This window comes from Penicillium roqueforti (assembly GCF_015533775.1).
Source record: "Penicillium roqueforti strain LCP96 04111 chromosome Unknown scaffold_05, whole genome shotgun sequence".
NCBI lineage: Eukaryota > Fungi > Ascomycota > Eurotiomycetes > Eurotiales > Aspergillaceae > Penicillium > Penicillium roqueforti.
Genome location: NW_024067569.1, coordinates 228,831 through 242,526, shown reverse-complemented (window position 1 = coordinate 242,526; position 13,696 = coordinate 228,831). Strand labels below are relative to the sequence as shown.

The 13,696-nt window shown below is 46.1% G+C and overlaps 3 protein-coding genes across 3 annotated transcripts; 2 read left to right on the top strand and 1 right to left on the bottom strand.

Moving 5' to 3' along the window:
- Positions 1-512: 512 nt before the first annotated feature.
- Positions 513-2,712, top strand: LCP9604111_3289 (beta-catenin-like protein 1; the record flags this gene model as incomplete). The annotated part of the gene is made up of 10 exons (XM_039070860.1): positions 513-536; positions 587-641; positions 691-923; positions 982-1,088; positions 1,139-1,373; positions 1,422-1,515; positions 1,567-2,081; positions 2,132-2,416; positions 2,466-2,583; positions 2,630-2,712. 10 exons carry the CDS (start codon positions 513-515, stop codon positions 2,710-2,712), a joined length of 1,749 nt encoding a protein of 582 aa, XP_038930556.1.
- A 1,621-nt stretch (positions 2,713-4,333) lies between these two features.
- LCP9604111_3288 (DNA-directed RNA polymerase II subunit RPB2) lies at positions 4,334-8,163 on the top strand (the record flags this gene model as incomplete). The annotated part of the gene is made up of 2 exons (XM_039070859.1): positions 4,334-7,938; positions 8,001-8,163. The coding sequence occupies 2 exons, from the start codon at positions 4,334-4,336 to the stop codon at positions 8,161-8,163; spliced, it is 3,768 nt and encodes a 1,255-aa protein (XP_038930555.1).
- A 761-nt stretch (positions 8,164-8,924) lies between these two features.
- Positions 8,925-9,707, bottom strand: esdC (GTP-binding protein EsdC; the record flags this gene model as incomplete). The annotated part of the gene is made up of 1 exon (XM_039070858.1): positions 8,925-9,707. The coding sequence occupies one exon, from the start codon at positions 9,705-9,707 to the stop codon at positions 8,925-8,927; it is 783 nt and encodes a 260-aa protein (XP_038930554.1).
- Positions 9,708-13,696: the final 3,989 nt, after the last annotated feature.

Here is a 13,696-nt window from a genome sequence, read left to right as displayed (position 1 = left end):
TAAAGATATTGTCAGTTTCATGGATAAAATCGAGATGTTAAAATTGTTGATTAGGCAACACGTACGCCGAAGATCACGATGCTGCGGACAATGGTCTTGTTCTCGGGGTTGGTGGCCTCGTCGTAGACAGTGCGGACGAAGCCTTTCTGGGGCCGAGAGCCAGAGGGAACGATGCGCTGGTGAGGGGCCATTTTGTATGTGATGTGAGGGACGAATATAGAGAACGTATGTTGATGTTGGTGTTGGAGTGATGATCGGACGTCGAGAAATCTGCGGCCTCGGAACGCTTGGTCACTGCGTCTTTAGCTCCCGTGGACAACCGTATTTATTTTGCCCGCGCAGTGAAGGACAATGCGACAGCGTCGTCTGGCCTTTCCTTTATATCTAGATCTCCTCACTGCTGCTTCGGATATATCTCTCCCAAAACCAATATTTCTACATATATCACTGCCACGGATAGTGGTTGTCTCCACATTGTCCACTGAACCGGCGTTTTCGCCGCAGCAACCAAGATGAACGTCGATGAGCTCTTCAAAGTGAGTTCCAAGTTCATCTACTGAATTGATGGCATGGCTGATGAGCAAAGAAATCATCTGCAACAGGGAGCGCTAAGCGCAAGTTCGAGCCCGTCCAAGATCCAAGTACGCCCTTTCCTCGCAATGCGCTTGCCGCAAATCCTGACGATGACAGATGAACACTACAAATCAGCAAAACTTGACCCCAGTGGCGATGTAAGATCAAATGGAAAAGCACCAATGGTGGAGGACGAGATTGACGACGGTGAAGCTGGACCCGAGCTTCCTCCGGACTTCGAGGACGACGTCCCAGACGACGAGGAGGGCCGCTTCTTCGGCGGTGGAATGGAGCGCAAGACAGCCCAAGCAATGGAATACATCGATCAGCAAGAGGAGGACGAGGCTGCGGTATGGAACTTTTGGTACACATGATATCTATCCAGGGGCTGACGGTATACTTATCTAGCCCGAGAAATTCGACTCTGCGTGGGTGCGCCGTTTTGCATTGAATTTCGAGAAGAAGATATCCAAGAACGCTGAACTACGAGCAAAATTTGAGAATGATCCGCAAAAGTAAGTGGATACCGGACATTTGTATGTACCGGGTGCTAATGATGCTTCAGGTTCATGGCTTCCGAGGCCGACCTAGATACTGAAATCAAAGGCTTATCAATACTGTCTGAGCATCCCGACCTATACGAGGAGTTTGCTAAGATGGGATGTGTGGCATCCTTGACCTCTCTCTTGTCGCATGAAAACACCGACATTGCAATTGATGTCGTCCAAATAATCAGTGAATTGACGGACGAGGATATGGAAGCAGAGCAAGAACAATGGGATGCTCTTGTCAACTCAATGGTTTGTTGAGGCATGGAAGTATCAGTACCAAGTGCTAACTATCACTAGATGGAGGCCGACCTCATCGAATTGTTGGCTCAAAATCTCTCCCGACTTGATGAAGGATCTGAAACAGATCGAGTGGGAGTATACTACGTGTTAGGTGAGTATCATGTTTCAAGAAATACTGCGAGAATTTTCTAATTCAATAAAGGTGTAATGGAAAACCTGGCCTCTCAGACATCACACGCGGAGAAAATTGGACAGGACGCTGCAATCTTGCCCTGGATCCTGTCCCGTATTCAGCGAAAAGAAGTGATTGTCAGCCAAAACAAACAATATGCCGCAGAGATTCTGGCAATCCTTTTACAGTCCACCCCAAAGAATCGCACGAAATTTATTGAGCTCGATGGCATTGATATCCTTCTCCAGCTGCTTAGTGCATACCGCAAACGCGATCCAGCTAAAGACTCCGATGAGGAAGAATATGTGGAGAATCTGTTTGATGCTCTGATCTGCCTTGTCGAGGAAGACATAGGGAAAGACAAATTCGTGGAGGCCGAAGGTGTTGAGCTTGCGCTGATCATGCTTAAGGAAGGCAAGTTCAGTAAGCCACGTGCTTTGAGGGTTCTTGACCACGCCTTGGGCGGAGTGGGAGGTGCCCCGGCGTGCGAGAGGTTGGTGGAAGTAGCTGGCCTGAAGACAGTGTTCGGGATGTTCTTGAAGAAAGTAAGTTTGCTCTCTCGCAGTCAAATTGTGGTATGCTAATATCCATCCAGCAAGAAGGTCAAAACATCGAACATTTCTTGGGAATTTTCGCCTCCCTTCTCCGTCTTCTGCCTGGTGGTTCTGCTCCCCGCATCCGCACGTTGGCCAAGTTTATGGAGAAGGACTACGCGAGGATCGAGAAGCTTATCAATCTCCGACGCGAGTATGCCGCACGTATTTTACCCGTCGAACAAGCGATTGAAAAAGAACGCAGAACGTTTGATAAGGAGGAGCAAGAACTTATGGCTAGTGAATGGCTATCAAGGCGGTTGGACGCGGGTTTGTTCTCATTGCAGGTATGATTTCTCTTTTGCGATGGTAAGGTTCCTTGCTGACTTGCTGCAGACAATTGATGTTATTTTGGCGTGGCTCATTGCCGAAGATGATGGAGCGAAGAGGAAGATCGTCTCACTTCTTGCGGACCGTGACGAAGATTTGTCCCTGATCCGTGGGACCTTGCAAGGTGAGTAATCCACATTGCTATAATTGCCGGAGGCTAACTCGAGTAGAACAAATCGAAGGTCTCGGAGAGGATGACCTGGGTCACACAGAGTTGAAGGACATGCTAAGCACTCTTTTGCAGTTTGTTTGAACAATGACAGAATTGTAACGTATCATAATACCAATGCTATCAGCAAATCCAATCCACAGGGTCACCTCGGCGCCAGTACACATAGATTTCACTAAGATCTAATATTTTCCTCGGATTGAAAAGTTAGCTTGCTGATATAGACATGTAGACCAAAATACCATCACATATGTATAGAGATCTTAGTATCTTAACTACGCTGCTTCGAAATTATGTTGACAGGTAGAAAATTCCAGCTCATGTACGACCGAATCAGTTCAGAATTCCGAACTAGAAGATGTCAACATGATTATATGAAATCGAAGTATGAATCCAAGATATTTAATATTCCTTAACAGGAATACGTCCCATTGTCCGTTATGGAGAATGGGTATGTATGTACCTAAGGGGTCAGGGAATGCGCCTGACAACTTTTTGTATGGATAAGATGAACTCAACCTTTCGACGATCCTGCGACTACCACGACTCGATACAATTCGTCAAAATACATGATTTCAAACTCCAGTGCTCTTTATTATGATCTCCCCTTCGTTGCGTTACCGCACAACCTAACGACTTGATCCGTTTCTTGTCTGTTTCCGTCCTCGACGCGCAACACTTGCGCGCCGGGTGGCGTACTTCGACACAGTTATGGCGAGTGCGTGTTCGCTTTCGCTGGTTGAGGTCGATGGATCCATCGCGTAGGGAATTGCAGGCGTAGTCGAGGAGTTCTGGTGGTGCCGCGCTATCATCAGACTTCTCCGTAGACAATGAAGAGTTAGCCGTGGGCTGATTTCGGTTTTATATCCGGCCCTTCGCTTTCGCCCCTGGCCCCTTTGTATAGAGGCAGTTGTCGGGGAGACGCTTGATAAATCTGTACGCCCAATTGTAACCGAGCTTCCACTCGATCTTATGGCGACTAAGAATCGAGGTAGCATAGTCGTGAATCATGTCGGCAGGCATTATCCAAGGTACGCATCCACTGAATTACCGCCTCCTCTTGCTCAGCATCCAATGCTTTGTGGGTGCCTGTACGGCCTTTTTGCGATTTTGCACCATTGATCCGACCGCGCAACAACTGGTACGGAACATTGAATTCCCGCGCCAATTTGGCGATTGGTTTATCATTTTCAGAGTATGATCGCAAGGCAATTCCAATGCGATCTTCCAATTCTTGGGTTTATTTAGTCATATTTGGGGTGATGGCAATGAATAAACTGTGGTAGGTATACAAAAATTATGTTGTTGATGAAACATTGCGCCAAGTGGCTTGGCGGTCATGGATAGTCACGTGCATCCACGACCATATTGCTAGGGCGGTGAGGTATGATCACGTGCATCTACCTCATCGAGACTAGCGCATGGCTGAGAAGCATCCAGACATCTGGAGATCAGTCCCTTCATCGGAATATTGTCGGGGAGCCTCTCTTTCATCCCCCCCAGTTTGTCAGCCTTGCTTTTTGCATCTGTCTCTGACTCCTTGACTTCATAACAACCCCACTTTCGAAAACTGTCAGGCGAGCGTTGCAGTGCGTTGGGCGATTATTGCGAAGCTCCTACGCCGACGCGCCTTGCGCTTTTCTACCTTCCTACACCTCCGATCCTCATTATCTTAATCAACACCTAACCTCAATTTATCGCAACCATGGTGGAATACGAGGAGACATACGAGGAGGATTTTTACGATGAGGCGGACGAGGGCATCACCTCTGAGGATTGCTGGACGGTGATTTCGTCCTTCTTTGACTCGAAGGGTCTTGTCTCCCAGCAGTTGGATTCATTCGATGAATTCATCTCTTCGACCATGCAGGAGCTTGTGGAGGAGCAAGGCCAGGTGGTTCTCGACCAAACACTCCCCCCCTCCGAAGACGAAGTCGAACCGATCGTTGTGCGCCGGTATGAGCTCAAATTTGGCACTGTCATGCTTTCGCGCCCATCCGTCACAGAAGGCGATGGTGCGACCACGATCATGTTGCCTCAGGAAGCTCGTCTACGAAACCTTACTTACGCTTCCCCACTTTACCTCGGTGTCACAAAGAAGATTATGGAAGGTCGTGAGAAGATGGGCAAGCCCAACGACGACGACGATAATGAGGGCGAGAGTGATCCAAAGACTCAAGGTACATACCTCGATTGGGAAACGAAGCAGCTGCCCCAGGAGCAGATGAAGGAGGAAACAGTTTTTATCGGAAAGATGCCCATTATGCTGAAATCTAAGTACTGTATCCTCAAGGATTTGAACGAAGCGTCACTCTATGCTTGGAATGAGTGCCCCTATGACTCTGGCGGCTACTTCGTCATTAACGGAAGTGAGAAGGTTTTGATCGCACAGGAGCGCAGTGCGGGCAACATCGTCCAAGTCTTCAAGAAGGCACCCCCCAGCCCGACACCATACATCGCCGAAATTCGAAGTGCAGTCGAGAAGGGCTCACGTATGCTTTCGTCGCTTACGCTGAAGCTTTTTGCCAAGGGTGACAGCGCCAAAGGAGGATTTGGCCCGACGATTCGCTCGACGCTCCCATATGTCAAGGCCGATATTCCAATCGTCGTCGTTTTCCGTGCGCTGGGCGTCGTTTCCGATGAAGATATTCTCAACCACATTTGTTATGACCGCAACGATACCCCCATGCTGGAGATGTTGAAGCCGTGTATTGAGGAGGGCTTTGTCATCCAAGACCGTGAAGTTGCCCTGGATTTCATTGCCAAGCGTGGATCGTCACAGACGAACCTGAACCACGATCGTCGTGTGCGCTACGCTCGGGATATCATGCAGAAGGAATTGCTGCCTCACATTTCGCAGAGCGAGGGCAGCGAAACCCGCAAAGCTTTCTTCCTTGGGTATATGGTGCACCGACTTCTTCAATGTGCTTTGGGTCGCCGTGATGTTGATGACCGTGACCACTTCGGAAAGAAGCGACTCGATCTGGCTGGTCCACTTTTGGCAAGTCTTTTCCGGACTCTTTTCACGCGAGTCACAAAGGATCTTCAGCGTTACGTGCAGCGATGCGTTGAGACCAATCGCGAGATTTATCTCAACATTGGTATCAAGGCTAGCACATTGACCGGCGGATTGAAGTATGCTCTTGCTACTGGTAACTGGGGCGAGCAGAAGAAGGCGGCTTCTGCCAAGGCTGGTGTATCCCAGGTGCTGAGTCGTTACACATTTTCCTCGTCCCTGTCTCATCTGCGCCGGACGAACACACCCATCGGCAGAGACGGAAAGATTGCCAAACCCCGCCAGCTCCATAACACTCATTGGGGCCTGGTTTGTCCAGCCGAGACACCTGAAGGTCAAGCTTGTGGTCTGGTCAAGAACCTGGCATTGATGTGCTACATCACTGTCGGTACACCCGCCGAACCCATCGTGGACTTTATGATTCAGCGCAACATGGAAGTGCTTGAGGAGTTTGAACCCCAAGTCACTCCCAATGCGACCAAAGTGTTTGTTAATGGCGTCTGGGTGGGTATCCACCGGGACCCTTCTCATCTTGTTACGACAATGCAGAATTTGCGTCGACGAAACATGATCTCCCATGAAGTCAGTTTGATTCGTGATATTCGTGAACGGGAGTTCAAAATTTTCACCGATACAGGACGTGTCTGCCGGCCACTCTTCGTTATCGATAATGACCCCAAGAGTGAGAACTCGGGCGGGTTGGTCCTTAACAAGGAACACATTCGGAAGCTGGAGGCCGACAAAGACTTGCCACCGGACTTGGGCCCAGAAGAACGCCGTGAACAATACTTCGGATGGGATGGTCTGGTACGTTCCGGAGCAGTTGAGTATGTCGACGCCGAAGAAGAGGAAACCATCATGATTGTCATGACCCCCGAGGATCTCGAGATCTCTCGACAGCTTCAGGCTGGTTACGCTCTGCCCGAGGACGAAACGAGCGACCCCAACAAGCGTGTTCGGTCCATTCTCAGCCAGCGCGCCCACACCTGGACACACTGTGAAATCCACCCTAGTATGATCTTGGGTGTCTGTGCTAGTATTATTCCTTTCCCGGATCACAACCAGTCGCCGCGTAACACATATCAGTCTGCTATGGGCAAACAAGCCATGGGTGTATTCTTGACGAACTTTTCGCAGCGCATGGAGACCATGGCCAATATTCTCTACTACCCGCAAAAGCCTTTGGCCACCACCCGGTCAATGGAGTTCCTGCGCTTCCGAGAGTTGCCCGCCGGTCAGAATGCTATTGTCGCTATTGCAACTTACTCTGGTTACAATCAGGAAGATTCCGTTATCATGAACCAGAGCAGTATCGACCGTGGTCTGTTCCGCAGTCTTTTCTACCGCACCTACGCGGACACCGAGAAGATGGTGGGACTGCAAGTTGTTGAGAGATTCGAGAAACCTATGCGGATTGACACCCTTGGCATGCGCAAGGGTACTTATGACAAGTTGGACGAGGACGGTATCGTCGCTCCCGGTGTGCGTGTCTCTGGAGAAGATATTATCATCGGCAAGACAGCTCCGTTGGCTGCTGATGCGGAGGAGCTCGGTCAGCGTACCAAGGCACACACAAAGATTGATGTGTCGACGCCCCTGCGCAGCACCGAGAACGGCATCGTTGATCAGGTGCTGATCTCCACTGGTAATGACGATCTGAAGTTCGTCAAGGTTCGCATGCGTACCACCAAGATCCCCCAGATTGGTGACAAGTTCGCCTCTCGTCATGGTCAGAAGGGTACCATCGGTATCACCTATCGACAGGAAGATATGCCTTTCACCCGGGAAGGTGTCGTTCCGGATCTGATTATTAACCCCCACGCTATTCCGTCCCGTATGACTATTGCTCATTTGATCGAATGTCAGCTCAGTAAGGTTTCTGCTCTTCGTGGATTCGAGGGTGATGCTACTCCTTTCACCGATGTCACTGTCGACTCAGTGTCCCGCCTGCTGCGCGAGCACGGCTACCAGTCGCGTGGCTTCGAGGTTATGTTCAACGGCCACACTGGTCGCAAGATGGTGGCGCAGGTGTTCCTGGGTCCCACCTATTACCAGCGTCTGCGCCACATGGTGGACGACAAGATCCACGCTCGTGCTCGTGGTCCTACTCAGATTCTCACTCGCCAGCCTGTGGAGGGTCGTGCTCGTGACGGTGGTCTTCGTTTCGGAGAGATGGAGCGTGATTGTATGATCGCCCACGGCGCCAGTGCTTTCCTCAAGGAGCGTCTCTTTGACGTATCTGATCCGTTCCGTGTTCATATTTGCGACGACTGCGGCCTGATGACACCAGTTGCGTGAGTATTCCAATTCTTCATTTATACATTTTCGTCACACAGAAAACTAACCGTTTTTCTAGAAAACTGAAGAAGGGTCTCTTCGAGTGCCGTCTTTGCAACAACAAGCACCGTATCTCGCAAGTCCATATTCCCTACGCCGCCAAGCTTTTGTTCCAAGAGCTGGCCTCCATGAACATTGCCGCTCGGATGTTCACCGATCGCTCTGGGGTTTCGGTGCGTTGATTAGGTTGCTCAATACTTTACATTTGTACTTTAATGATCTTGCTGGAAAAATGCGCATCTGCTTGGCCTGTTTCACGGCGTCTCGGAGGATCGTTGGCCATCGCATTAGAATAACCGGCCCTACATACTTGAATTGAATCACTTTACGTGTGGTTTTCCCAGGAGAGTCATAAATAAACCCGACACCCTGTTTCCTGCTACCGACAACCCATCTTGTCTGTTTGCAGCTACAATTACGGATCATAATTTACAGTGAACATAGATGCAGGTCGTATCTCATTATTCATTGATATCTCAGAGTAAGACCTAAACCAAAGCATGAACAAGTCCATGACATCGCGGCGATGTTCTTTGGTTGACGAGATACCGTTTGTCTTGGTCAGGCCCCCTTTGGGTCTAGGAGGCCCAGGACAGATCTTGTCATCTTATGGCTTGTGCTGGTCACATTGACCGGCGCAAGATAAGCTTGTCGGAGTCCACGAGGCTGGATCGGATGATCCAGGGTGGACGTTGTCTACATCGATGTATTGGGATCAATGTCTTCTTCTTCCTCTCACCACACCATTATCATCCCCGCCCAACCGCAGCGTGAAACCAGTACACCTGCGGTGCGGGCTGTTTTTGGTTTATCATTTTCAGAAAAGAAAAAAAACACAAAACAAACGCAATGACCAAGTCTCACCAGACCGGAAAAAGTCAAGCGAAAGAACAAATAGAGCAAACAACCTAGCGAGGTCCAGGACCTGCCGGAGAAACACCATCTACCGGCGGACAACAATACCCTGACGACGAACGGCATTGCGAGCACGGCGGTACTCCTCATCACTCTCGCAATCAGACTCCGAACAGCTGTCATCAGAAGACTGGTATCCACAGCGGGTACCACCACAGTCAAGCTTGACACGGTCGCCCTTGCGGGTGATACCGTAGCGCTGGCAGCGGCAGTGCACGGGCGGGTCGCTCATAGACGAGAGCGAGGAAGGCGAAGTCGAGCCCGACGACGACCGCGACGAAACAGACGACCCGGCCGAGCTGGGCGGGCTGTTCGAGTACGAGTACTCGTCTGACAGACGGGAGCCGGCGAAGCGGCGGGTCAGCTCGTCGACAGTCGGGGGGAAGTCTGCTTCGCGGAGTTGGCGCGAGGCGTAGTTCTTGGTTGGCTTGGGGTGCTGGATGCGCGAGGGGGACAGGGCGCGACCGGTCACGACGTCGGCGCGGCTGGTCTTCGGGGCGGAGGACCGGCTGGTGGGCTTGCCGCCGGGGACATCGAGGATGTTGAGCTTGCGGCCGGTGGTTGGCTCGACGGTGTATTCGACGGCGGGGTCGTGCGATACGTGGTACCCGTCCATCATGTAGTAGTACCAGTAGCGGCCTCCGAGTTGGAGCATGGAGGTCTGGAAGCGGAACTTGCCGACCCAGGCGCCGGGCTTGCCTTCGCTGGAGAGGGGGATCTGGCGTTGGTAGTTGTCCCATGAACCGACCAGGTGGACGGTCTTGACGTTGGACGAGGTCCGGAGGGAGAACTTGAGTTGAACGGCGGCCATGATGAATCAAATGTATCAAAAAAAAAAGTTGTTTAAAAAAAAAGGTGTCGTAGGGAGCAGAAGATCAAGAGTATCGTATAGTTAGAACAATCTAAAACTGCCAGAGTTTGATTGTCAAGTCGGGATATTGGACTCTTTGATCTTTGGGGAACCGGTCCGACAAAGAAGAAGATAATCGAGCGAGATTATATTAAAGGGTTTGTTGTAGATGTCTGTTGAACAGCGAAATCAAGTCGACCGGCGACAGGTAGACTGTAAATAGTTGTAAAATCCGAGGAAATCCGTAGCAAGTATATCTCAAAGAGCACAGCTCGTTTGAGGGTAGAAAGGGTAAAGAATATTAGAATAGTATAGAAGATAAAGAAAGAAACAAAAGTCCAGGCAACCAGTGCTCAGGATAACTCGAATAGGACAGAGAAACACAACAAACGCTCGCTGAAGAAGAAAAAAGAGAAGAAATCTGCCTCGAGGTGGCTATGGCATTCTTTTAAGCCGGTCAATTCGATCAGCAGTGCAGATTCCATCCTGGAACTCGGGCGCGTAACTGACGATGTTGGTTGGTTGGATGCAAGTTGCACTGTGATGTGCTGCCCTCATGCCTCTGGCCAATGACTGGCCAGGATTTAACGCTGGTGGCCGGACTAGAAGAGGGGAGAGTTTGTGAATACGAAAGGCCATTGTCCAAGCAGGGCCAGGGATTCGAAGTCTGAAGAAGTTGTCAGCCTCGGTAGATTAATTGTGGCGGGGTCTTTTTTTTATTGCAGGGTATTGAAAGCCTAATAGTATAGGTAGAACAGATAAGATTTTCTGGATATGAACACGCAAAGTAATATTCGGCAATCATTTCTCTGAGCGACAGATTCAATTGATAATTGAACGAAAGGCAGGCAGACAGGACTAAAAATAACTAAGTAGAGGGGTCCTTAGGTGTAATCGTCCTCGCTAAAGTCATCGAAAATCCAGTTTTCTTGAATCCTTGTTCTCTCCTCCGTTTCCGCCATATCAAGAGCGTCCGCTCTCAATTTTCTCTCGCGTGCTTTTGCTTCGTCATAGTGTGCAATAGGTAGTTACCCACCCCTCATGACCAACTCCAACAGCTTCCTGGCAAGCCTGGAACTGCGTATCAGCTTCCGACTGCGCCCGTTCCAGTCGCAGACATTCAATCAACTCATTATCTGTAAAAGAAATTGGACAGGGTGCCTTCGCGCTATGGCTCACCTCCGCCTACTTACTAAACAGAGTAACTAGATCTGCTTTCAATGTTATATTGTCACCGTCCTATGGGTCACTAGCGTGATGGAAAAGACGTCGTCGTAAAGTACTAATCAAGGTATTGTAATACCCTAGATTAATATCTACTATCATTTTGATACAGAGATAGTCAAGTTAACGTCTGCGTAGAGTTTCTACTTACTAGAATTTTTCTATATCTATCATATCATTGAAATTATTATTCGGTAAAGTTGGGATTCGTAGTGATTCCGAAACTTTATTACTATAGTTTTGTAGACTATCGGGAATAGTATATTAAAGGAATAACAGAATAATTGTGGTATACTGCCAATCAATTATCCCTTTGATTTCTATATTATTAGAAATAAATATATTATTTGGTTAAAGATCGGGATATTATATAATAGGACGTTAGAGGGCTAGACAGTCTCGCGGTATAAGATAAGGAGTAATCTAGAGGTAATTTTATAGAGCTATGATATGATTAAAGTAGGACTGAGCTTAGTAACTATATAGCTCTCGGTAAAGACGCTGAAAGGGTTTAAGAGCCCGCCTAAATTTCTTAAGATATACAATCTCTTTTAAGGTACCGGTAGTAAGGACCGCTAGAGAATCTCGATCTTCCTAAGCTTAGGACATCTTTTCTGAAAGGCTTGATCTGAGGGATACTTATATAGTCCTCATTTAACCGATAGATTAAGTCTTTTCCTATACTATAATCGTAGTGAAGTATCAGGGCTAATACAGAAGCGCTGTATCCAGTCTAGGCTTAGGGTAATGATTCGGCTGTCTCTATCCGGTAAATCGTCGTAGTAATAGAGGCTTCTGTTTACTGGAAATTGTAAGTTAAATAGACGAGCCTCCAATTGCACAAATTTTGTCACTATTGTTCTTCTCTCCTGTTCAGACAAAGCATACCACACATCACCTAGGGTTTCCTTGGACAAGTTTCATAAAGATATATCCTGTACCTGCAGAATGGACTTCTGTCAGGACCCCAGTACTAAGAAGGCTGATGCCTGAGGTATTGCACCTGTCAGGGTGCGTGGGGAACTGTGGACTGCATAGGAGCCATATGTGCTGCCTACACAGCCCCCTTCTTATTATATGACCTATAACCTATATATTATCCTCGTATACTACTTCTTAGGAGAAGCAGCTATTAGTTCTCTAATATACCACTGCGTATACTCTTATCTCTATTTCCCGATCCTCTATTATATACAGTATTCCCTTAGGCATTCTATACCTAGGGGTCTTATAGTTCTAATAGCTCTTAAATACTTAGATTGCCTAATAGAGACTACCCCTTGTTTATACTAGTTTATATTATATCGAACCTTTATAATATAAGGTTATAGGGACTCCCTATAATACTACAGTCTAACGAATAGGCTTTAACTAATTAAACCCTTCCTCCTACTATAAATAATCCTCCTATAGATACCTTAGAGTTAATATAGGAAACTACTATACTACTAGACCTAATACTAGCGTAGTACCCTATAAACCCCTCCTTATTAACCCTCGATTAATTAAGGAAATATATTAAAGAAACTAAGGTAAGAGAGGAATACTAAAACCTCCTTATAGAATTAGAAATCCTAGAATAAGCGAAGCCTCCTACTCTAATAAATATAAATAACTATATTATACTATAGGTTATTAAAAAATACTATATTTATATACTAAGAGAGTCTATAAATATTAAACTATTCTATAGAAATATAACCTAGGAATACTATACCTTTATTAACTAACTTTAGTTATACTTTAATAAGTACTAGTAATAGTATAACTTTAGCCTATATAAGGTAGAGGCTATAGTCGAATAACTAGATAATTAGAGAAATAATAATTAGTAGTCTTATATAAAGATATTTAAAGAGCCTACTACCTAGTAAGACTTCTAGGACTTCTACCTATATCTTATAAATAATCCTTAAAATATCTACTAAAATAGTATATTAGAGTATAGTATTCTATAATAGAAGTAATATTAATCTATATAGATATTTATAATATAGTTTAACGCTATCTATTATTATCTAAAGTATCTATATAGTTAATAGTACTAGAAGGAGTACCTTTAGGCTAAAGTAATCGATATAATTTATACTAAGTTATTAAAATAACTTATAAAGCTAGAAATATATAAAGTATATATTAGATACCTTTCTATAGTAGAAAGTTAAATCCCTAACTAGTAGAAATTACTTTATATATAGAAAGAGAAAAGTACTAATAGTGGTAAGAATAATACTACTAAATTAGATCTAAGCCTAGATACTAGTCTTAGCTTTTATACCTTATTTATATTAGGAATAAAGAAATATAAGGATAGGTTTAAAACTAAAGGTAAGGATAAGTAGGGTAATAAACTTAATAAGAAGTATAAGTATAATAAATAAAAAATAAATCCTAATAGTATTTCCTATAGTAACTACTTTAAATATAGAAAGTTAGGCTACTATATAGATACCTATAAAGAGACTAAAAGGGATTTATAATTAAAAAACTAATTACCCTAGCGCTTATAGTATTAGTAGTATTAGGGTTTAATAGTATTAAGTATAAGTTAAAACTTACTTTTACTTATAAAGTTAGTATTAAAACTAATAATAGGGAGTAAACTATATAGGCCCTAATTAATAGTAGAGTTAAAAAGACCTTTATAAACTAGAACTAGGTTAAATAGTACCTTCTATATATAGATATAGGCTTCCTAAAACCTATTATAGCTATAGATAGCTATA